The 25,049-nt window shown below is 39.3% G+C and overlaps 2 protein-coding genes across 5 annotated transcripts; one reads left to right on the top strand and one right to left on the bottom strand.

Annotated features, from left to right (window-relative positions):
• The first annotated feature begins 1,135 nt into the window (after positions 1-1,135).
• On the top strand, positions 1,136-18,204 carry ctbs (chitobiase, di-N-acetyl-). Of its 3 annotated transcripts, XM_051911548.1 has the most exons (7): positions 1,136-1,386; positions 1,990-2,128; positions 2,734-2,942; positions 3,032-3,203; positions 4,948-5,045; positions 16,528-16,689; positions 16,858-18,204. In XM_051911548.1, the coding sequence occupies exons 1-7, from the start codon at positions 1,270-1,272 to the stop codon at positions 17,044-17,046; spliced, it is 1,086 nt and encodes a 361-aa protein (XP_051767508.1). In that variant the 5' UTR covers positions 1,136-1,269; the 3' UTR covers positions 17,047-18,204. The 3 variants fall into 3 exon arrangements, with proteins under 3 accessions (XP_051767508.1, XP_051767509.1, XP_051767510.1); XM_051911549.1 differs by lacking the exons at positions 4,948-5,045; positions 16,858-18,204 and having other exon boundaries at positions 16,528-16,669; XM_051911550.1 differs by lacking the exons at positions 4,948-5,045; positions 16,528-16,689; positions 16,858-18,204 and adding an exon at positions 3,530-4,941.
• On the bottom strand, positions 17,084-24,060 carry spata1 (spermatogenesis associated 1). Of its 2 annotated transcripts, XM_051911542.1 has the most exons (11): positions 23,888-24,049; positions 23,658-23,764; positions 22,857-22,974; positions 22,490-22,543; positions 22,093-22,396; positions 20,556-20,652; positions 20,369-20,423; positions 19,981-20,077; positions 19,782-19,907; positions 18,199-18,383; positions 17,084-18,039 (listed from the first exon to the last, which is right to left on the bottom strand). In XM_051911542.1, the coding sequence occupies exons 1-11, from the start codon at positions 23,924-23,926 to the stop codon at positions 17,854-17,856; spliced, it is 1,368 nt and encodes a 455-aa protein (XP_051767502.1). In that variant the 5' UTR covers positions 23,927-24,049; the 3' UTR covers positions 17,084-17,853. The 2 variants fall into 2 exon arrangements, with proteins under 2 accessions (XP_051767502.1, XP_051767503.1); XM_051911543.1 differs by lacking the exons at positions 17,084-18,039; positions 18,199-18,383; positions 19,782-19,907 and having other exon boundaries at positions 19,984-20,077; positions 20,369-20,652; positions 23,888-24,060.
• Between the last annotated feature and the right edge of the window lie 989 nt (positions 24,061-25,049).

Genomic DNA, 25,049 nt, shown 5'->3' with positions numbered 1-25,049 from the left:
TCAGATGCAGCTTTATTTTTAGTAACAGTAATACAGAATTTTCTCCATCATACAATACGTTTTAAAATTATTTGCATGCCATTTATCAACACAAGCCACCCAGCATTTAATATGATATTCTTAAATCAATCTAGCTCACTGCAGTGTGTAATAGTGTCTCACAGCAGCCGCCGAGTGAACGTACAGAGTAACATTATAACATCATTTTCAACACACTCAAATGTATCTAATATGATCAACAGAGCTGCGTTACCTCATACTCATGACCGGAAAAGCAGAAGCGGCGCTGGTGACTGCAGCATAATAAAAGTTCCGCTGCTCATGGCGTGTGTTGCGCAATCGCTCCAGCGGCCTCATTCAGCTCCAACAACACTCGGACCTGCTCTGCTTCAGACTACAGTAACGTTAATAATCGCATCCATGAACATGATTTCTGCTGAGTCCTATCACCAATTGTTTTCCACCGGCTTTGAGATGAAGACCACATGTCCCAAGATTCTGCGCTCAAACTTGGTGTCATCAAGCTACGCCTTTGTTTTGAATAGGCCCCTGGCGACCTCTAGCGGACAGAAAATTTTACATATTGCACCTTTAAAATGGGTCAAACACTTTAGTATGGGGTACACATATTCACTATTAACTATGACTTTTCCCTCAGTAAACTCATAATTTACTGCATGTTCATAGTTAGGTAGTTGTTGTAGTGATTAAGTTCAGGTACTGGCTAGAATTAAGGTATGTAGAATATGGTCCTGCAGGATAAGGCATTAATATGTGTTTTATAAGTAGGCTACCAATAAACAGCCTATAAGCAGGCTAATAAGCAAATAGTTAAAAGTGATCATTGTTCCCCATACTGAAGTGTTACCAAAAATTTAACAGTTTTATTAATATGGCTTTATTTAATAATAATAATTTAACAGTATGATTTAATGATATCATCAGCTTAGAATAGCGGTGCATTTAGACGGTAAATAGATAATATTCAAAAAAAGTCACAACTAGAATTATCTATAAAACGATAAAAATCGTCTATTTATCACGTAACATTTCATGTCATGGGAATCGTGTTATCGAATATGGCCAATGAAAACAGTCCAATAGACAGTTTACCCCGCCCCCTTTGTGACTCGGTGTCTTATGTATTTCTCATCTATCGCTTTTATTTCTTTGGTGTCACATGTTAGTATTGTTTCTCTCTGTTTTGATGTGCAGACAGAAGTGATTTTCATTACAGTGTTTTAACATATAGTTTAGCATCAATAAACAATGTGGATTTCTGTGTCACTCTTCGTGCTGACTTTGTCCGCACAGGTGTGGTCCAACGTTTGTCCTTGTGCACGGGAAGAACTCTGTCAGCCCATTCGATCGCAGCCGGCGTTCGAGGTGAGTGACAGTCATTCTGAACACATTCAACGATCATCTGTTACCGTCGTACTATGTAATGTTAAATACGGACACTTAAAAATGTCTGAATTGTATTGATAGCAAAATATTAAACCATGTGGCATTTGCAAACAGAATATGCCAGATCATCACTCAAAAGTTTACTCACTGAGTCTTGTAATGATAATATTTTTTTCTTAAAATGAACGCCATTACATGCATTTTATGACACTGTGTCTACATCTGGGGGGTCTCTGTAGAGCTTCTCTGTGGCACATAAAAGTACCAAAGAAAGAAACTTAACTGCTGTATATCTTTAATTTTCCATCTTTTTTTGAGCTCAGTCACTCACAATACTTCACCGTGACCGATTACTGCTGCATTAGGTTTTACTCCGAATTTGATAAATAACTGAATTGAAAAGAATAATTTATAATCACAACCACATTAAATTTAATTTTAAACTTTAAACTCTTTTTTTTCTTTTTTTCTTTTGTCAGAGTAAAATACACTGTAACATTGTATCATGTGATAAAGACAACAATCTCTTATCAAATCACTTTATTCTAGAAAGCTGCCTAACACAAAAAGTATCTTTTCCAGGTTTTTGTATTTGATGTTGGGAAAAAGGCTTGGAAGTTTTATGACTGGACTAAAGTGACAACAGTTGCAGCTTTTGGACAATATGATGCTGAACTCATGTGTTACGCTCACTCTAAAGGAGCTCGATTGGTCCTGAAAGGTAGGGTTCGACTGGACATAATATCAAAGTTTTCAGTCTTTTATAAGCATGATGTAGCCTGCATTTCAAATCAAACAAGATTTTTACATTTTCTCAAAAACATGTGTTGTGCTTTTCCTGGCAAAACCCACTACCACAATGCTGGAGTATTGTGGATTATTGCCAGGGCTTTGCTATGTAGTTGTTATAGTTTTATAGGCTGCTCTGTTTGATTGCTTATTGCCTCAATTCAAAACAGCCACCCACTATTATCTATAATATTCTAGTCTGTAGATATGGCCTGGGTCCTTCCTTCAGTGTAAATCTATGGGATTATTTGTGCTTTTTTGTTCTTTTATGCCTAAATCAAAACCCTTAAAAATATTAAGACCCCTATTCTCAACTAGTCTCATGATTTGGGATATCATTCTTTGCCTTTAGCAGAAAGAGTGCTAGGCAATATATGTGCCAAAGTTCAATACTTAAGGTTGGGGGTTTCTTCAAATCACTAACCCAAAGTATGAGCAATAGTAATAGTGACTTGATCATTGATCAATTTTACATTCTTCCATTCAGTTGTTCTATTATGTGTGATGGATGAAATAATAAATGTAAATTCTTTACAGGAGATGTGCCACTCCCAGATATTGTGGATCCAGTAAATAGGACAGCTTGGGTCCAGGCAAAGGTCCAGTTGGCAAAGAGTCAGTTCATGGATGGAATAAACATAGACGTTGAGCAGGCGGTGGAGACCGGTTCCCCTGAATACTATGCTTTGACAGCCCTTGTCAAGGAAACCACTGAAAGTTTCCACACAGAGATCCCAGGCTCTCAGGTAAAACAGCATATCGCAGGAAATTATGTCATGTAGCATGTAGGCACTTTCAAAGGCCCTGACATACATCTTTTTATTTTTAATCACAGGTATCATTTGATGTGGCTTGGTCGCCCAAATGCATCGATAAGCGTTGCTATGACTACCTTGCCATTGCCGATTCATGCGATCTCTTGTTTGTTATGTCCTATGATGAGCAAAGCCAGATCTGGGAGGATTGTATAGCCATGGCCAATGCCCCCTTCAATCAGACATTGACAGGTAAGTGATTTAAAAAAAAAGGTAGTCCATTTGGTTTTCGAAAATTTGATCGTGCAAGGCATTAAAAAAATTCACTCTGCACTTCAGAACTTTTATAGATGTTGCAAAACCTGAACGAAACCCAATTTTTGTACTTGAGAGCACACTTTTCTAAAAACTGTTTTTCTAAATAGTTTGCCCACTGCCACAAATGTCAGATCTGACATTTCTTAGTCAAATATAACATTCCCTAAATATCCTTTCTCTGCACATCACTGCATATTTATGAGACTTTTGAAACACACTGTTTGTATTATATTCATTGAACAACAGTTCTCTATCTGCAGGTCACTTCGATGCTGTGTCGATGCACTGACACTAGGGGTCGCACTTGAGAGACCCAAACACCTCTAATACTTTGAGAAAAGGCCAATGAGAATTGGCGAGTGGAATTTGCATGAGCCACTCTCCCGAACATAAGAGCATAAAAGATGGTGGCGTGCATCCATTCATTCAGATTTATTCTTCGGAGCCGAGCGATTGTTGAATGTGGTCACTCAAACAGTCATTCACCACTGCAAGGGAATCTGCATGACTGGTGTTTACGGCACATTGCAGTGAGAGACTTCTTTCTCCAACACACGGATAAATGCAGAGAGCTCTCCTGGGTGCTTCAGTAAAAGGAAAAGGAATTTCCCCTAAAAGAGCAATTACAGATGGAGAGTGTCTTTTTAAAGATACCTTTCCGTCTGTGTGTTTCTGGGTGCGGTTGATATCTCTCATCCTCGGATGACAATCTCTGCCTTACGTGCTTGGGCCATGCCCATGCTGAGAAAGTGTTCGTAGATGGATCATGTCCTCATTGTGCATGAACATGAACATGACCATGGCCAGTGGCCACGTTGCGCTCGCAACTCTCTTTTCTAGTTAAAGAAGGAGTCACTTCAGTCACTCCTTGTCCCGGTCCTTTTGTGATGCACATGGCCACAGCAGAAAGTGCTGAGGGTGTAATGGGGGCAACAATGGGAACATTTCTGCTTTTGGGGGTCAGCAGAAGGGGAAGGCTGTCTTTAAACAGAGGATGGCCCACTGGATTGTGGATGCCATTGCCTTGGCATAGCAGACCCAAGGCATACTGTACCCCTTAGGATTGCAAGCACACTCCACAAGAAATATACCCGGTACAGTACGGTTTACGCGATGGTAGACCTGTTTCTTACCCTAAGCAGAGCGCTGCTCTGCCACCTGTTACTGTGTTTGTAAAGCTCCTCCCTTTTCAGGTACCTCAGAGTCTTCTTTCCAAATGTGGTACTTCCCGGTTGGTAAGTCCATGTGAAGTATTTTCCACATGTTAAGATTCCCATCAGGCAGGATGTGGCCTCTGTAGTGCCTTTTTCTCTACACAGAGGAAGAAGTGCTTCCCCAATGCTAACTTCCGGTCTGCGCAGCTGTGAATTAAATAAATAAATAAAAGAGAAAAGGTGAAGAAATAGCTGAAGCAACCTATTGTTGACTGTAAGTATGGTTCTTACCGCCTAGGTTAAGGTTTCTAGGTTACAACGTTGCGACAGAACTTGTTACCCGGCATGCGGTAGCTTGCTGACATCTCCATGGCCAAAACACTGACACAATGTCTCATTCCCTTCGTCAGGGAATGGAGGTTACAATAGTAACCAAGACGTTGGTTTGACCATAACATTATGAATTATGTTTTTATATTTCCGTTTAAAAATGCACACCTAAAGTTAAGAAATATGTCTTTCAGCCTATGATCAATACATCAGCATGAACATAGAGCCAAAGAAACTTGTGATGGGTGTTCCATGGTATGGTTATGACTACAGCTGCCTAAATTTCTCAAAGGTAAGAAATTATTTTTCAATATTTTCAGTACTTTATTGAAAATTACATGCAGCTTTTTGATATGGAAGAAAGTGCAATATGCAATGCAATAAACTAATAAATATGTCAAATCAATTGGTAGTTAAACACCAAAGAACTTACTTTGGCAAATATCTATACTATATATCTATACTTGCTGAGTTTTTTTTTTTTTTTTTTTTTTGGTCAAACACTGCTCAGCTTGTTGTGCTTGGATTGACCAGAGAGGTCTGTCATATTTTCTCTATGAGTAGCCACTGTGATTTGCATATCACTTCTCATTGAGGTTTTATGTTTGGCAACGGTTCTTTTAACCCTAATAGATGGAGTGTTTTTCATTTCTTAAACAAACATGTCTGAAGGTCTGTCACGGCCATATTCCAAGATGACAATGCCAATATTCATTAAAATTATGAAAGAATGGTTCAGAGAGCATGAAGAATCGTTTTCTCACATGAATTGGCACCTCTGAGTCCTGACCTTAACCTCAGTGTAAGTCTTTGGGATGTGCTATTTTGGCTGGGCAGTATATATGCGTGTATGTGTGTGTGTATACAGTCAAACCAAAAATTATTCAGACAGTAGATATAATTTATTATATTTTTTTTACTAGTGGGTGGAGGATACTATAGTTCATTTATGTAAGTGAGGATAGCAAAATAAAGTAAACTGACATATTATACCCAAAAATTCTTCATACAGTGGACTACCAGTAAAATTGATAAAAATTTGGGACCAAAAATTATTCAGACACTTTGACCTGAGTGTTATCTGACATAATTAAGATTAATGTTTTCTGACACAGTTTAACTCTGAGATCTTGTCATATTTTATTACCATTTTTTAAACTATAGTGAATAAACTGTAATAATGAATGAAATGTTCAAGGTGTCTGAATAAATTTTGGTTTGACTGTGTATGTGTGTGTGTATATATATAATATATATATATATATATATAATATACACTGATCAGGCATAACATTATGACCACCTTCCTAATATTGTGTTGGTCCCCCTTTTGCTGCCAAAACAGCCCTGACCCATCAAGGCATAGACTCCACTAGACCCCTGAAGGTGTACTGTGGTATCTAGCACCAAGATGTTAGCAGCAGATCCTTTAAATCCTGTAAGTTGTGAGGTGGGGCCTCCATGGATCAGACTTGTTTGTTCAGCACATTTCACAGATGCTCGATTGGATTGAGATTTGGGGAATTTGGAGGCCAAGTCAAAACCGCAAACTTGTTGTGCTTCTCAAACCATTCCTGAACCATTTTTGCTTTGTGGCAGGGAGCATTATCCTGCTGAAAGCGGCCACAGCCACCAGGGAATACCATTTCCATGAAAGGGTGTGCATGGTCTGCAACAATGCTTAGGTAGGTGGTACGTGGATGGTAGGACCCAAGGTTTCCCTGCAGAACATTGCCTAAAGCATCACACTGCCTCCGCCAGCTTGCCTTCTTCCCATAATGCATCCTGGTGCCATCTGTTCCCCGGGTAAGCGACACACACGCACCCGGCCTTCTACATGATGTAAAAGGAAATGTGATTCATCAGACCAGGCCACCTTCTTCCATTGCTCCGTGGTCCAGTTCTGATGCTCACGTACCCACTGTTGGCGCTTTCGGTGGTGGACAGGGGTCAGCATGGGCACCCTGACGGGTTAGCAGCTATGCAGCCCCATACGCAACAAACTGCGATGCACTGTGTATTCTGACACCTTTCTATCAGAACCAGTATTAACTTCTTGAGCAATTTAAGCTACAGTAGCTCGTCTGTTGGATCGGACCACATGGGCCAGCCTTCACTCCCCGCATGCATCAATAAACCTTAGCTGCCCATGACCCTGTCGCTGGTTCACCACTGTTCCTTCCTTGGACCACTTTTGATAGATACTGACCACTGACCAAGTCATCTAGCCATCACAATTTGGCCCTTGTCAAACTCGCTCAAATCTTTACGCATGCCCATTTTTCCTGCTTCTAACACATCAACTTTGAGGACAAAATGTTAACTTGCTGCTTAATATATCCCACCCACTAACAGGTGGCGTGATGAAGATATAATCAGTGTTATTCACTTCACCTGTCAGTGGTCATAATGTTATGCCTGACCGGTGTATACATACATGCATACACACACACACACACACACATATATATAATATATATATATATATATATATATACAGGTGCTGGTCATATAATTAGAATATCATCAAAAAGTTGATTTATTTCACTAATTCCATTCAAAAAGTGAAACTTGTATATTATATTCATTCATTACACACAGACTGATATATTTCAAATGTTTATTTCTTTTAATTTTGATGATTATAACTGGCAACTAAGGAAAATCCCAAATTCAGTATCTCAGAAAATTAGAATATTACTTAAGACCAATACAAAGAAAGGATTTTTAGAAATCTTGGCCAACTGAAAAGTATGAACATGAAAAGTATGAGCATGTACAGCACTCAATACTTAGTTGGGGCTCCTTTTGCCTGAATTACTGCAGCAATGTGGCGTGGCATGGAGTCGATCGGTCTGTGGCACTGCTCAGGTGTTATAAGAGCCCAAGTTGCTCTGATAGTGGCCTTCAGCTCTTCTGCATTGTTGGGTCTGGCATATCGCATCTTCCTCTTCACAATACCCCATAGATTTTCTGTGGGGTTAAGGTCAGGCGAGTTTGCTGGCCAATTAAGAACAGGGATACCATGGTCCTTTAAACCAGGTACTGGTAGCTTTGGCACTGTGTGCACGTGCCAAGTCCTGTTGGAAAATGAAATCTGCATTTCCATAAAGTTGGTCAGCAGCAGGAAGCATGAAGTGCTCTAAAACTTCCTGGTATACGGCTGCGTTGACCTTGGACCTCAGAAAACACAGTGACCAACACCAGCAGATGACATGGCACCCCAAACCATCACTGACTGTGGAAACTTTACACTGGACCTCAAGCAACGTGGATTGTGTGCCTCTTCTCTCTTCCTCCAGACTCTGGGACCCTGATTTCCAAAGGAAATGCAAAATTTACTTTCATCAGAGAACATAACTTTGGACCACTCAGCAGCAGTCCAGTCCTTTTTGCCTTTAGCCCAGGCGAGACGCTTCTGACGCTGTCTGTTGTTCAGGAGTGGCTTGACACAAGGAATGCGACAGCTGAAACCCATGTCTTGCATATGTCTGTGTGTAGTGGTTCTTGAAGCACTGACTCCAGCTGCAGTCCACTCTTTGTGAATCTCCCCCACATTTTTGAATGGGTTTTGTTTCACAATCCTCTCCAGGGTGCGGTTATCCCTATTGCTTGTACACTTTTTTTCTACCACATCTTTTCCTTCCCTTTGCCTCTCTATTAATGTGTTTGGACACAGAGCTCTGTGAACAGCCAGCCTCTTTTGCAATGACCTTTTGTGTCTTGCCCTCCTTGTGCAAGGTGTCAATGGTCGTCTTTTGGACAACTGTCAAGTCAGCAGTCTTCCCCATGATTGTGTAGCCTACAGAACTAGACTGAGAGACCATTTAAAGGCCTTTGCAGGTGTTTTGAGTTAATTAGCTGATTGAGTGTGGCACCAGGTGTCTTCAATATTGAACCTTTTCACAATATTCTAATTTTCTGAGATACTGAATTTGGGATTTTCCTTAGTTGTCAGTTATAATCATCAAAATTAAAAGAAATAAACATTTGAAATATATCAGTCTGTGTGTAATGAATGAATATGAATATATATAAGTTTCACTTTTTGAATGGAATTAGTGAAATAAATCAACTTTTTGATGATATTCTAATTATATGACCAGCACCTGTATATACAGTGCCCTCCACAAGTATTGGAACAGTAAAGACAAAATTGCTCTGTTAGCTGTGGTGTCAAGACATCTATAAATATGATTAAAAGATTAATATGAGGCAGAAGTACAGAATTTCACATTTTATTACTGGCTGTTTCAACACAAAATGTTTTACCAACTAAGAAGAACAGGACTTTTAGTGTTTCATCCCTCTGCCTAATGTGAGCATAAGTATTATGACGGTTTAACTTAAAGCAAATGTAAAAGTGTAAAAGCTAATATTTAATTTTAAATCCCTTGCAAGCAATCACTGGAGCGAGTCTGTGACCCTTAGACATCACCAGACTCTTGCTTTCACATTTGAAATGCTTATCCAGGCCTTTAATGCAGCCATTTTCAACGGTTGCTTGTTTTGGGGAGTTTCTGCCTTTAGTCTCCTCTTCAGCTGGTAAAATGCTTGTTCAATAGGATTTAAATCTGTATACTTGGCCAATCTAAGAACCAGAATTTCTTTACCATGATAATTTCCTTGATTGAGTTGGCAGTACTAGTGTTTTGGGCCATTGTCCTGTTGCCATATGAAGTACTTCCCAGTGAGTCTGGTGGCATTTTCTTGAACACTGGTAGGCAGGGCTTGACATTAACTTTTTTGCTCACCAGCCACTGTGGCTAGTGGTTTTCCAAAGTTACTAGCCATTCAGCATTTCCACTGTCCACAATTTTGCAAATCAAAACTACATTGTATATCAGATGGTATGTACAGTTGGGCAAGGGGTGGGCAATATAAGCATAATATGAGAAATTGTATATGTTATTTTTGTTAACATATAAAAAGAACAAAGAAGCAAATTACAAATAGTAAATTTAAAAAAATCTTTTTTCAGATACAGTAGGTTTATTAAACATGTATACATTTATTTAACATCTTTTGTTTTTGATTAACATTAATGACAGACTGGGCTGCTGAATGCATGGACATAATATACTGACACATATCCAGTTTTTACCCACCTGTTTACATCCGCTTAGGCCATAACCGGCTGTATTGTATTGTGTTTTTGCAAATTCAAATTGCCTTTCCTATTTTTGGTACTGATCAGATGTTTGATCTTACTGTGTATCTTCTGTAAATCTGTTGGTGAAGTCTCCTGTGAACAGCAGATTGTGAGAACATCACCCCAGCTTTCTGGAGGTTGCTGTTGATTTTGCTGACAGTTATTTTAGAGTTTTTTTTTTTTTCATAGCCCTTGTCATTTGTCTAGTGCTGTTGATTTTCTCAGCTGACCTGGTCGTTGTCGATTGCTGAAGCTTGCCAGTGGTATCTATCTTTTTCAGGACATTCCAAACTGGACATTCCAAGTCAATCCCCAGATTTAAATCCTGTTGAACAACCATTTTACCAGCTGAAGAGGAGACTAAAGGCAGAAACTCCCCAAAATGAGCAACCGTTGAAAATGGCTGATTAAAGGCCTGGAAAAGCATTTCAAAGTGTGAAAGCAAGAGTCTAGTGATGTCTATGGGTCACAGTTTCGCTCCTGCGATTGCTTACAAGGGATTTACAATTAAATATTAGTTCCCTTTCGAAAGGGAACTCGTACTGCATCTAGCGCTATGGGGACCGCCTCCGCGGGAACCGGTGTCTGAAACGCTATCAAATCACGACAATTGGTCCTGTGGGAAGAGGGACAATCTTTTGTGCTCTGCGCACAGAAGAAGTTGGACTGAAGTATTTGTACGTGTTTATTTCATATGCTTCAGTGGCTGACGAGAATGTTGTGCTGTTTGAGGATGAGTTGTCTTTTGCATCAATATCGGCAGACTGTGCTCTTTTATGTTCAAGTGATGTGTGGATTGGTTCAGGTTTTTGACACTTAATTGCACACATTACTTGTGTGTTGTTTGTTTGGGCAAGGAGCGTGCGCATTCAGATTTTGAGGAAACTGTTTGTTCGCGCTGTGTGTGTTTCCCATGGCAACCCCAGTCGTTTGTTGTTTATCTGCACCTGAGTATATGAGCCTTCCTTTCCCTTTTTGATCTCCACTTTGAGATCGACAGGGTGTGGAAGAATCTGTTTTTGTCCCACATCCGTTAACATCAGCATGTAATTTATGTAGATGTCGAGGGGTTGGGTGAGCTTAGATACGTTACATTTTTAGCGATCTCAGCTCCCTACAGAAAGGAATAAAAGGGGCATTTATTCATTTCAGGCACTTTTACATCAGGCCTGAGGCTGGACCGATGATGTGTTTTTTCCATCATTTGGAACGCTTCTGTGGTCCGGCACAGAGCTTGTTAGTGAGCGCATCCTTTCAGACTGCAGAGTATGGCAGGCCACTTTTACATTTTAGGCCTCTGCTCTTTAAGGTCTCAGGTTGAGCTTTTAGCTTACCTCTCCTTTCGTGAGAGCCGTTAAAAATTCAGTGACCTCAGCTCCCTGTAGAAGGAATGAAGGGGGTGTTTATTCTATATTATGTGTATAGATTACTGTGACGAGCAGGGCGGGCGAGAGCCGTGAGGGAACGGCGCGAGGAGCGACGACAGTGAAGGACGAGAGAAGTCCAGGCCTGGTCCTCTCTCGTCCTTCACTGTCGTCGCTCCTCCTTTTATGCTTCCGGAGCTCCTCCGTGAGAGACTCAAGGCCGGTGCGCCTCACAGGTGGAGCTCGTTAACCCTCGCGTCACCGGCCTCGCGCCGTTCCCTCACGGCTCTCGCCCGCCCTGCTCGTCACAATTACGATATATATATACTTATGTATTGGGGCACTTAACTGGGGCCCTGGAGCTCCCATGATTAGGGAAGGTTATCATGACACCCTTACTATGTGCTTCCTCTCTTTGTGAGGCTTTTATATAGTGGGTAACATTTAGAACGAAATATCACCTGTAGTGAATGTCATGGCCTCCTCTTGATCTGAGAGTCGGTTTTCTAGGCCACTGCTCATCTGAGCCTTCGGGGCCGCCCTGATAATCCTTCTGGTTGAGTGAGTTGGCTTCCTCTCGTTGAAGAGAGCCGTTTTGCTGAAGCCACCGCTCTGCTGAGCTCCAGGTAATGTCACGATTTGAGGTGTATGGCCTTTGTTAGGCCCCCTTGATACCTTCCCTAGGTCGAGTGGTTTCCTCTCGCTGAGAGAGTAAAAGGCAATATGCTGAAGCCTCCACTCCCCCGAGCTCCAGATAGATCATGACTGTAGGTGTCGGCCTTCTCTGGGCCGCCTTGACATTATCCTGTGGTGAGTGAGCTGGCTTCCTCTCGTTCGAAGCTACCGCTCCATTGAGCTCCAGGTGGTGAGTTCACCTGTGTGTTGTGAGCCGGCCTCCTTTCTTTAGAGTTGTTAGGCTGAAGTCTCCGCTCCATTGAGCTCCAGGAAGGTCATGAGTGCGTGTGTGTCGGCCCTTCTTTTTGGGCCGCCCCTATATCCGGCCTAGGTTAGTACTTTAGGAGTGTCTTTTAGACAGAGGCGGTTATGCTGCAGCTTTCCCGCCTCCTAGCATGCCATAGCTCAGAGTAGGCTACTCCTAGGAGAGCCTCTCCAGCTTAGGACTGGCAGCTAGTGATCCTAGTACGCCTCCTCTCATTGTGAGAGTCGTCCCCGGCCGGGGCCCGCCTTCTGCATTAGGCTGTTAATGCAAGCAGCAGGCTTTACGGCCTCCTTAATTTGCCTAGGTTGAGCTGAGACTCCTCTTGATATTAGAGTGAAAGCGATATGCTAAACTTCAGATCCCTAGAGGTGTTAAGGCACAGACGGATAGCCAGGTGTTGTAGGCTTTAGTAGAAAGTCTCCCCGGTGGTTATCCGTGAGCGTTGCTAGACCTCTTGTTTAGAGAGTGGAAAGCACTATGCTGAAGTCTCCGCTCTCTAGAGCTTTGGTAGTAGCTTTATCTGGCTCAAGCTTAGAGTAATCTCTCAGCCAAAAGCTCCTTGATTATTATCAAGTCACAGGGTCGAGTGTTGCAGGCCCCTCCTGTGGAATCTATTCCTACTGAGGCCTCCATTCCTCCAGAGCTGAGCTCAGACGGTCGTTCTTGTCTTGGAGCAAGAGTTTTTGCTCAGGCATTCACCCTTGAACCTTTTCTCAGGTTTGGCTCACTTTGCTTCCAGAGCTCTGTGCCCCATATGTGCCCATCACCAGTGATGCTCAGGTTGAGCGTATCGAGTACTCTCTCCTTTCAGGGTGAGTTGAGCACGCTCCCTTAGAGCTCGAGCATTAGCCCTGGTCCTCGTAAGCCCGGTCGCATAGATTTGTACTCCCCTTGTTTTAAGGGTAGAAAGCGTTATGCTGAGTACACGGCTCGTTATGGCAATGCAAATGAGTATTCCAAGCCTGCAGTACCTCTAGTGGCTGTTTCTGCTGGAGTTAGATTTGCTACCAAGTAGTTGGCCCTCCTTGGGTCTCCTTGAGAGCGATCCTCTGGGTTGAGCTAGGTTCCTGAGTGTCCTAGTTCCCTAGAGTTGAGCAGACGATTATCAGGTAGCTCAGGCTCCAGTGGAGCCTCCCTGATACTAGCCCTAGAATTCTAGATCTTCTAGCAAGTAGTTGGCCCTCGAGCGGGTTACCTTGAAGGCGATCCACTGGGTCAAGTAGGTCCTTAGCACTTCCAGCTAAGTTAGTATGCTGACTCCTTAGAGTTATATCAGAGTGTAGGCTCTTCAGGAGCTTCCCTGATACTTCCGTTGAGCTTGGTCAATACTCATCTTGGTTGAGTCTAGTTGGTACTCCCCTCGCATTGAGGGGCGTTCCTTAGAGTACAGTGCTCCCGAGTTCTGGTCGGAAGGTCGAAGGTCTCTCGTGAGACCTCCCTGGTAGATCAGTATTTTAGGCTGTAGGTACTCCCCTCTCTTGTGTGGGTCATCATATAGAGGACCTCGCTCCCTGAGTTGGTCTTAAAGGTTAAGAGCTTAAGAGATTCTTTTAGTAAGAACTCCCTTGGTAGATCAGCTCCTGTTGGTGCTGGAGGTATGCCTCTCATTAGGGACCCTATGTACAGTACTCAGCCTCCAAAGTGCCTTGGTTAAGAAGCACTCTGTAGATCCTAGGTTGAGCAGAGTAACTCCCCTTGAGTGCAAGGGTTTTAAGCGCTATGCTGAGTCCTGCTCCCCAGGATGCCCGTCTCTACAATCCGGTCTGAGTTGTTTACTGCCAGTTTGCAGACCCTCTTTCTGGACACCTCCTTTGGAGGCAAGTGCTTTAGAGACTCTGTTTAGGTAACAGACAGGTTGCTGGCCAGACTAGTTTACTAAATTAGGACCAAATCGGCCTCCCTGGTGGCATTAGGGGTAGACTATGCTCCCCTGAGAAGTGACCGGCTGGGGATCCTTTCGGCTCCCTGGCCATATTCCCTTAAATGGACTCCTTCTGTTTGAAGTTGTTGGTTCCAAGCCTTTGAGCAGCCTTGGTAGGCCTCTGGATATTTCTGGGGGCCTCTTTGAGGCTTATAGCTTGGGTGTTGGCCGTAGGGAATGCTGTCACTGACAGCCTATTAGACCCGTAGGAGGAGTGATTTTAACATTTCTGTTGAAATTGTCCATCTGTTTTTTGTCAGCCATTCTTTGGCATGAACTCAACCTCAGCATGGCGGCGTGGGTATTTTGTTCCCCATAGTGCTACACGCAGTGCGAGTTCCCTTTCAAAAGAGAACATCTCATGTTAAGCATGTAACCTTGGTTCCCTGAGAACAGGGAATGAGACACTGCGTCTCCCTGCCATGCCTCGGGGCCACCTGCTGAACAGTCCCTTCAGACGATAAGTGGATGACTTGTTCTCTAGGTGCCCCTTATGTGCGCAGTGTCTCGTTCCCTGTTCTTAGGGAACCATGGTTACATGCGTAACCTGAGATGCTTTTACACATTTACTTTAACTTAAACCGTCCCAATACTTATGCTCACATTAGGAAGAGGGATGAAACTCTAAAAGTGCTGTTCTTCTTAGTTTGTAAAACATTTTGTGTTAAAACAGTCAATAATGAAATGTGACATTCAGTACTTCTGTCTCATATTAATCTTTTATTCATATTTATAGATGTCTTGACACCACAGCTAACAGAGCAATTTTGTCTTTGCTGTTCCAATACTTTATGGAGGGCACTGTATATATTCATTTTCAAATTATTTATTTCTAATGTATTAAATATTAACTCAAATAAATATAAAGCATATACAGTGTATATATACATATGTATATATATATATGAATTGAATTAACATTTAATAAATTAGAAATAAATAATTTAAAAAAGAATTAAAAATAAATTATAAATTAAACAGACTGACTTTAGATGGCAAATTCTTGATTCTGTAATCATATTATAGTACTTTTCACAAATATAGAAATTGAAAAAATAGGAACAAAAAGGAAGTGAACACTTTAATCAACAGGGTACTCAGTAATCTGGTAAGTTTGTGCTCACTGGGAATCATATTTTTCAAAATAAACACAAGGTAACACTAATTTACAGCACACAGTGAAAATGACATGATTATATGACATAGTGGGCAATTGAATATAGCGCAGCAAAGGGTTTAAAGTTTGTCGATCGTGCGTCTCCAGTGAAGCTGAACAATGAGTAACACGTTCACGCAGGCAAATGCGCTCTTCAGAATATCTGACAGCTGGATTTGACTAAGTCTGCAAGGTTTGTGAAATTAAATGTTTATTATATTCAAAGATTTGTTTTATAAATGTGCATTTGCTGAAAGCTGACAGTAAATGATAAAGTATATTGTTTGCCTTTCTGTTTCTAATAATATAAAAGCAAACACTATAATACTTTTTTGTATAGTTTACTTTCTTTAATAGTTAAATAATAAAAATCCCGCTTCCAACTCATCGGCCAAACAAAAAATGTATCAGCCAATGCTGATATTAAAAAAATTTCAGTCATAAATATCAGTCGATTTGTCATAATCTACATAAAATTAAGTTATGTAAATTATGACACTATTTGATGAGAACTGAACTGAGCTGTACGATGACATCACTCTTTTGTACAGAGCTCCTTTATAGCCGAATTGAACTAATTTAATAATTGATGATCTTTTCAATGGAACTGAATCAACACTGAACTGACTTAATCTGAACAATGACACTTTTTTTCTTTTTAGAGCTGCTTTACAGCCGAAACTCTGTTTGCAACATTGAATCATTATTTCCCTGTTGACCACTGTAAAGCTGCTTTGAAACAAGCTGTATTGTATAAAGTGCTATAAAAATAAAGGTGATTTGCCATTAAATCTGTGAACGCATCTGTTAACACACTTTCTGGTCATATCGGTTTATTTTTTGATGGCCAAGATTTCAGCCTATTCATATAATACATCATAATACAATAGTTTATTTGTTTGCTTTCAATTGACCATATTTAAAATGTTTTACACATAAACAATTGACTTAAAGTGGACAAAAATAAGGAATTGACTATGATCCTAAACTGACCCTTGCCTAAACACAAATACACATCCATACAGAGGAGCAATGACACTGACATTTTTCAAAACATTTTTTTGCTATAGTATTTATATAGTAAATTGTTATAGAAATGTTGTTACACTTATAAGTACAACAAAAACTTTAATGTTATTAATGTTATGTAGATTACGATGAGTTGGGTAGACAGTAGAATAGAGAAGTTATAATTGCTTTATCTTATATTCTGTTTGGCACTCTCTTTGTTATTCTAACAGGATGGAATATGTACAATTCCAAAAGTGCCATTCAGAGGGGCTCCATGTAGTGATGCATCCGGCAAACAAATTCCATACAGCATCATGATGAAACAGATCAACAGCTCCATATCAGGAAGACTGTGGGATGAGAACCAGCGAGCTCCATATTATAATTACAAGGTACAGTATCAATTCTAAATGTCTTATCACAATATTTACTGTATAAAGTAAATACACTATAGAATACCTTTACAAACATTTCAGTGATCAGTTTTTTATTCATCTTAGTGTGAGGGATATTGAGTTTATATAAGGCAATGTATATTAGACAGACATGTTATATTACAGGACACAGAAGGCAGGGTCCATCAGGTGTGGTATGATGACCCAGAAAGCATTGCTCTGAAAGCTGTCTATGTGGCACAACATGGTCTGAAAGGAATCGGAATGTGGAATGGAAACCTCCTGGACTACAGCAGTGATCCAATCGCCCAGCAACAGACTATGGACATGTGGAACGCCCTTATACCCAAATGAACACAGGGAGTCTGCTGCTGTCTCATAGGATTCTCTGTTTCTTTTTGTCAATATTTGCATAAAAAATTTTATTGTTTTATTATAAACCGAATAAATGGCACATTACTTGTCAGCAACCCTACTAAAAGCTTAGATTTAATTGAACTTTAATTGACATTGGCACATTTATTACATGTAATCATTTGCATGAACATAATTTCCCTAATTCAGTACTGCGTATCATGATTCTAAATCGGAATTTTGTAGTTAATATGTTAAAGATGAAGAGTGTCATTTTTTTTGGATGTCGTAACCCATCTTAATGTCTGCAATCAATTATAAGTCAGACATTCATAGGTTGGTTTCCCCAAAATGTGTAAACACTGTGATGCTTTCAAACCATTGCTGTACATCCTGAGCTCAACCATCTCTTTAGCCGATCACTGGAGGAGAGAGGAAGTGTTCGGGAAACTAATTATTTTTGTACATTTGGTGATGTTAATGGTGCTGCAGATACTACATACTTCATTTTTAAACAGCCAGACTAAATCCAGGAAGCAGATTTACACATTACTCAAATTGCAAAACAATATCTGTCAAATCTCTTAAATACTATCTTTTGTGCTTTGTGTAAATGTAAAAAGTCTTTTATACATAATTTCATTATTTTCAGTGAAAGCTGAATCACAACTTTTGTCCACAAAGAAATTTAAATTCTAAGAAATCTAAGCACATAGATGTGTATTCTGTGTTTCCTTAAAACTGAGCTCTCTTTTGCATCAGTTCTGCTCTCAGGGATCGTAGTTCTGTGGCAGCTTGCTTTCTCAACTAGACAAATAAAGATTGATAAATAAATAAATAAAGTGCAGAAAGTAACAACAGAATTAACCAGGGCATGTCTGTTTGGTACAGTACCTTGATCTCTGTAGCCAGTTTCATTTTAGCATCATCCACATTTTTCCACAGATTATCAATTTCACTGCTCTCCATCATAATCTGGATTATCAACTCATTCTGTAAATGCAAAGCATTAAAGCAGTTTTTGCTTTAATTGATCAAAGTATTAAATTAAGAAAGAAACGGCAGTTTCTTCCCTGTTGAGGAGTTCTATAAATAAAGCATGATTGGGTCATTATTTTACTGAAATGAGAGTAATAAAATGAAAAAAACTACCTTCAACTTTGTGCTTGATTGTTTCCTTGCTTGCATTCGTCGTTTTGCACCATCTCTGGCTTGGAGTTGTTGTAGCATTTTACTGTAGAAGGTTTGTAGTTCCAGTTGTACACTCTTAAGTGCGTCCTCCAGAAGTGTTGTTGCCTTCTTAGTGTCAAAATATTGCCTCTTCCACCTGTTGCGTGCTTCAGAGGCAAACAAAAAAATAATCATTCATACACCCTAACCTCACTTAACACCCATTTCACAAACATGAAATCTGACAGATTTAAGAGAGACTAATCCTAAAATATCTTATATAAAGACAGACAGATCATTAAATATTTAAAATATTTTGGTTACAATTTATTTTAATGGCCCCCTTTAGACATTTTGTTGACTATAAGAAATGTTCATATATTAAGCAGACAGTCTACTAATACTCTGACTGGTAGTTGACATGTAGTAGCAAAGTTCTAGTAGAATTATAAAGTAGACTATCAAAATAAAGTGTTACTGACTGTCCAGCTCTCAGAATCAGAAAGTTTTAGTTTTTAAAGATTATATTCTTTGCATAACACTGACACATATAATGTGCAATTATAATGCCACAGTATGCCCAATTAAATCTGCACAAAAGCCTACTAGTGATGATCATGAAGATGTAACAGATGATTCACAACATGCAATAATGTATCATTTCTCCCACTTCCATGATAGATATAGAAGAGTGGTTTTCACTCGAGGCTGTCCATTGTTCACAACAATATTTAAATCACCCCCACCATCCCATCATCGGTTCGACTCCTACTTCCCCTTTCAACCCATCAGACGACCTTTTAATTATTAAGTATCCTAGATGATCCTTTTCAACTCTGGAACAGTGCTTCACGGGCAGATGAATCAAAAGTAGAACATTTTTTGAAGTAGAACATTTTTAAAGACATGGATTATGTTTGTTGAAAACTCCTGCATTTCATAAGAAGAACTTCACAGCAATAAACAAGCACATTGATGGTAGTGTGATGGTTTGGGGATGATTCAAAACAATATCAGGACAATTTGTAATTATTTTATGCTTGGTGAATTGGTGGATAATTTGTATGAATTTGTACATCTCATTCATACCTTTTACCATTCATACAATCTGCTTACGCCCCACTGTTGGTTAGGTTTAAGGGTGGTTAGAGGTGTACCTTTTTTCTTCTAAAAATCGTATGTTTTCTTATGAATCACATAGTACAAATTCATATGAAATTGCCACCTCATAAAATAGTTACATTTTCTCATGAGATCAGATTGGATGTTTTGCTGCATTAGGATGCCTTTTCATCTTTGAAAGAACTGTGAATTTAGCTCTAGTTCACAGAATTCTCTGAAGAACATTAGCCATCTGTCTGTGAACCGAAGCTGAGCAGAAAGACAATGATCCGTCTACCAGAATGGTTAAAACCTACAAAAATGTAGGGTTTATAAGTGCCTAGTCAAAGTCCAGACTTCAACCCCAGACTTAAACCCCAATGAAATGCCCTGAAAGGTACATTCTTGCACATTGCATATGGTAGTTGGGAAGTGTACATGTGTAATTGTAGAGGACATTATACCTTGGTTCCTGCGATGTCTGTTAAGAGCTAAAAGTTCTCTACCCTTTTTCAAAAGCTCTTGCCTTGTTTGTTCAAGCTCCTTCCTTTGCTCTTTGAGTAGCTTGAGTTCCTTTATCAGCTCATTGCCTAAAAGCATAAAATGTTGAATACAGTATTCAAGAACAAGAACATTTGTTAGTAACTGCTAATATTATCTTACTAGTGGTAGTTTGTTGTGTATAAATTTCCAGGGAATAGACAGACAGAGGAGAACTGCTCTCTGCTGGGAGTGGAGAGGTTGGTCTACTCATAAGAACCTGTGAAAACATATAAAACCTACACTGAAAGCAATGTCCAGAACACACTGTTCAACCGCCAGCTGCGTGAGGAATTTTACTCAACCAATAAACCACATGGTGTCTTAATGAGGGTAGGTTACTTCCTGTTTTGTCTGGACGATCTCTACTAAACCCTCAGAAACTCTCCACAGGATTGTGGGTCTGAGTGAAATTCTTAAACTACAACACTGTACTCTGTACAAACTTGAATGACTTGAAAGATGCACTATTGGATTTATCAAATATGAGACCAATAAGATTATGCCTTACCATATCATCTGTTTTTTCTTCACTTGATTTCAGTGTCAGAGAACTATTGAATTTCCTAGATGCATAAAATAGGGTTAGGCAACTAAATATTCCATTATAAAGCTAAACCTTTTCATATTTATTACCAATAAATAGTTAACTATTAACAGTCTTTTCACAATGGCAGAAGCCAAAAGAATCAGGTTACCTTGCCAGTCCTTGGGAATCCCCAAATGCCTCTGGAGCTCCAGAGTTTCTGTTGTTTCTTTTAAAACAATGTTCCTTTTTTGCAGTTGTATCCATTTCTATTTGAAAAAAGCCACCCTGTTTAGTAAGATGTCTGTCTACATTGAACATAAATGAATAACCTGACATAAGTACCCAATATTGTTGTATTACGTATTTAAGTAAAAATATAAGTATTTTGTACATTATATAAAATGTTTTGTCACAATCTCAAGGCAGTTCGTAACTATTTTATGTTTTTGTGTATTTGTGGCTAATTCGTATGAATTTGCTCATTTGTACGTTTTCATACGATCTGCTTATGCCCCATGTGATGGTATGAGGTGGACTTCATGCTTTCTTTTAATAATCATATTTTTTGTACGATTCATGTCATACGAATTCATGCGATATCGCCACCTCGTAACATAGTTTAGTTCCCCTGTGAGATCAGGTTGGTAATTAGCACTTCACATGAATGATCATTATAAACGATCATTATAAAAATGACAATTTTTTACATGTCTCCTTTACTGGACACAGCAGTTCTGCTTAGGCCATAGAGTATTTAGCTAATCAGCAGATGAGTTTATTCATCTGGGTTAAATAAGGGAGACTGGGGAATCTCCAGGAACAGTTTGAAAACTTTGGGTAGACGGTAGGGTTGCAACAGCCGTTGGTAAGTTCTTACTAAAATTGGAATGTAAAGTCCACACTAGATGCCTAGTAACTGCTAACTTAGTACTTTACTCGGCTGCACCATTTGTTCTTGAGGCAGAACATAGCTAGTAAAGTAAAATAAAGGTCTCCGTAATATAATGCATAGTCACATAATATGACGTTTATCCAATCTGCATATGCGATGGATATCGGCAATGTTCATCTTTGGTAGCTCCTTTGAAGTCATCCTAAGTAAAACAGTTTTATATTTAATTATTGATGCAATTCAATCAATCTGCTACTTGGTTCAAACCGTTAACTCCTGGTCTGAGACTTCTGTAAATATTAGAGTTAGGTGTAAATTTTAAGTTTTAGGTGCAATCCAAAAATATTTAGTAGTGCATAAGTTGTAACTTAGGGGGTGTTTACACAACACCGTTTAAAAAACAGAACTGAAAACGGAAAAGTTTTTTGTGCATTTTTGCGGTTAATTTACAATGGTGTTTTGTGGCCTGAAAACACGAAGTGTGGGTTTTAATGTACAAGTTTTTGAAAACGATACCATTATCGTTTCTGTGTAAACTACAAAAATGCAAATTTGCTGTGATGTCATCCACGTGTATTAGTGTTCAGTAGGTGCGTAGTGTTTCTTTACAAAGTGACATCGCCAACTACTGGCTTGGCATGCATAATACAGCATTTTTAGCCATTTGACAATGTTGTCATCTGTACCGCAAAACTTTTAAAAAAATGCAAAGGGCTGAGAAATTAGGCTAAGTTTTAACTTACGCACAGATGGTGTAACCATCCCCAGGTGTAGTTAGTTATCAAGAGTGCACCTGTTCTTAGTGTTTTCATACCGGGCTGTTTGTTTACAGGTTCCATCTGATCTCGTGAACTGTATGTTAGATGAGGAGTGTCAGTGAATTCTGCATCACTCTTGTTCTCCTCTGAATCCTGCATTAGGACAGATTGCTGAGGCCCTTTATTGATTGAGGGGAATTTAATAGGCTCTTTTATCTTTCCAGGTGCACATGATGGTCTTGGCAAATCGTGACTGTGATGGTCAGTGTTGCTTAATAAAGTATCAGGGGTCAGAGAGCTGGAGCAAAGGCCACTGTCATTCTCTACCACGGGTAAAACGTAGAGCTCAGGAAAAGGAGCCTAATGGGGGCATGGAAAGAAGACAGAAACCATGCATTAATCGGTTGATTACCACAAATAAAACTAGACTCTCTTTATATCACGAGTACTTACAAATGGTGGAGTGAATGATTTTACTGTCAGTTCTCCCTCTTGTCTGAATTTAACCTGAGATCAAATGACAGGAGTGGTGACAGTTTATTTTAGCTTTACATTTGCTTCTCAATAGTAATTATGCATCTGTCTACATATTCATAGCTCACATTTTGCACTTGTAGATTGCCTGTATTGAGAGTGAAGTATTGTATTTTTGTCCTGTGTTATTTGTACTTTCAAACTTTTAACCAGCACCATCATCATCTTTACACTTTGTGCTTGATGCGGTGTACTGTAAATAACTCCAACCTCTGGTTACATTAATTTTAGGTTACTAAAATCATTAATCTATTTCATTAATTATACTGGAATGGTAGCTACTCACCAGTGCCAAACTTCTGCCAACGCATTTTAAAAAAACATATCTCTCTGTGATCCTGTCCAGCCCAAGAAAGGATCCAAGATCAGATCTGAGATCAGACAGACTCACATCTGAATCCACTCTGAAACAAAAAGCACTGACATCAGACAGACTCACAACAATATGAATAAACTGAGTAGGGGAGATCAGCACTTGGTAAGAATTATTATAATCTTTTTATTTGTGGATCAAAATTTATTTAATTGGAAATATTAAACAATACTAACGCTATAGTTTAGAGCTTAGTTGTCACAATATCTGTATCTCAGTAACTATAAGATTTAGAGTCAAAATTACATAAATTCTTGTTTTTTGGGGTTTTATTTATTTATTTATTTATTTTTTTTCCCCAGCAGTGTTTTTTTTATGTTACTTTTAAACACAAGTTTAACACTGTCTTTAATTAGAACATTTGTGAATTTGGTCCTGCAATTGAAAATACAGTACAGATAATACAGACAAGAATCAAAATATGATGGTGGGAGATTTTAACAGAAGCTGAACTGTGTTCTAAGGACAAGGTTTTTTTTTTTTTTTTTTTTTTCATAAATATCAGGTCAAGGTAGGTTGTCACACATGGTTTATATTATTCTCGGAATTTTCTGCTTTGGTAATTTGGTATGTTGCCTTTTACTTTTTTTGCTGCTTAATGACTAGAGTTTATTTTGTGGTCAAGAGAAATTATAACTTCAAAAAATATTTACAAATGTATAACGTGACACCTAGCCGGCGTAGCCGCAGACTGCAATAGACAAAATAACTGACCTGATGAATCCAGCTGAGATGAAAGTGTCCATAGCTTCAGCTGAAACTTTATTCAACCTCCGATCAAACTGATCATCAGGTACAAAAAACACATGCAGCTCCACACGCTTCAGTAAAAATAAAAAAAAAATAAAAAAAAAATCGCACACTACAAAAAAAAAACTACATGCACGTGGAATTAGTTGCTGAAATTACATAAATCATACAGTCTAATGTTATTTAGAACATACCTCTGTGGTTTCAGTCCGCTTGCCAGTAAACCCGCTCATGGTCACCTGATTTCATTTGAGAGTGTATGGTGTATGGCGTGAAGTGCTAAGTAACGGTATCTCGAGTAATCAAACAGTACCAGGGTGAACAGAACACTCATAAAACCCCCAGAGCTTCAGTGTACAGGACATTGTGTGAGCGTTCCCATACATATGAACATGTGCAGCGTCTACACACGTTCATATTTATGGGGGCGTTCACACAATGTCCTGTACACTGAAGCTCTGGGGGTTTTATGAGTGTTCTGTTCAATGTTTACCCGTTATACCCATCCGAAAAACAAAATAATAATGATAGTAAATTAAAAAGTTTTATATTAAAAGCTGTTTTATATTTTATTATTTTTAATTATAGTAGAGACGGAACTTTATATCACTCGTCTTATATCGTCTTCAGTCAGTCTGCAGGTTATACTGTTACACCACTAGTTGGCGACAAGTGACTGCCAGAATGTATTGGTGTGATTGGTCTGTTTTCTAAGATTTTTTTTTTTTTACAGATACTGGATGAGAAAAAATATTGGTAAGAGACAAGTGAAAGCCAAGTATGGTAACCCATACTCGGAATTTGTCCTCTGCATTTAATCTTCCAAGTTAGGGCACACACATTAAGAGTAGTGAACACACACACAGAGCAGTGGGTATCCCTTTTGCTGTGGCACCCGGGGAGTGATTGGGGGTTAGGTGCCTTGCTCAAGGGCACCTCAGTCATTTTCTGTCAGTATTGAGAATCGAACCCACAACAAGTCTGACTCTCTTAACCATTAGGCCACGACTGCCCTGTGTCTTAAGAGTGCTCTGAAATGCTAATTGCATAAAAATGGGAGGAAAAAAGTGAAATAAAGACGTATATCTGGCCCATTGTTCATGACAGTATCCTATTATGTAAAACATGGGGCCAGCTGCATAAACAACCATTATGTTTATCCATTACTTACTTTTCAGTATCAAATCTACATTTTTTATATCTAACTCATAAAGGTTATGAACAATCTTAAAGAAAAAAGAAAAAAAAAAAAAGACTACATTTTAAGACTAGTCTTAGCAGTTTATACAACATGCCCCAGATTTGTTAATTCACACTGTGTCATACTTTCCTTAAATATCTTTTTATTTGTGATCT

The sequence above is a fragment of the Ctenopharyngodon idella genome, chromosome 11 (assembly GCF_019924925.1).
Source record: "Ctenopharyngodon idella isolate HZGC_01 chromosome 11, HZGC01, whole genome shotgun sequence".
Classification (NCBI taxonomy): domain Eukaryota; kingdom Metazoa; phylum Chordata; class Actinopteri; order Cypriniformes; family Xenocyprididae; genus Ctenopharyngodon; species Ctenopharyngodon idella.
This window is presented reverse-complemented; position numbering and strand designations above follow the sequence as displayed.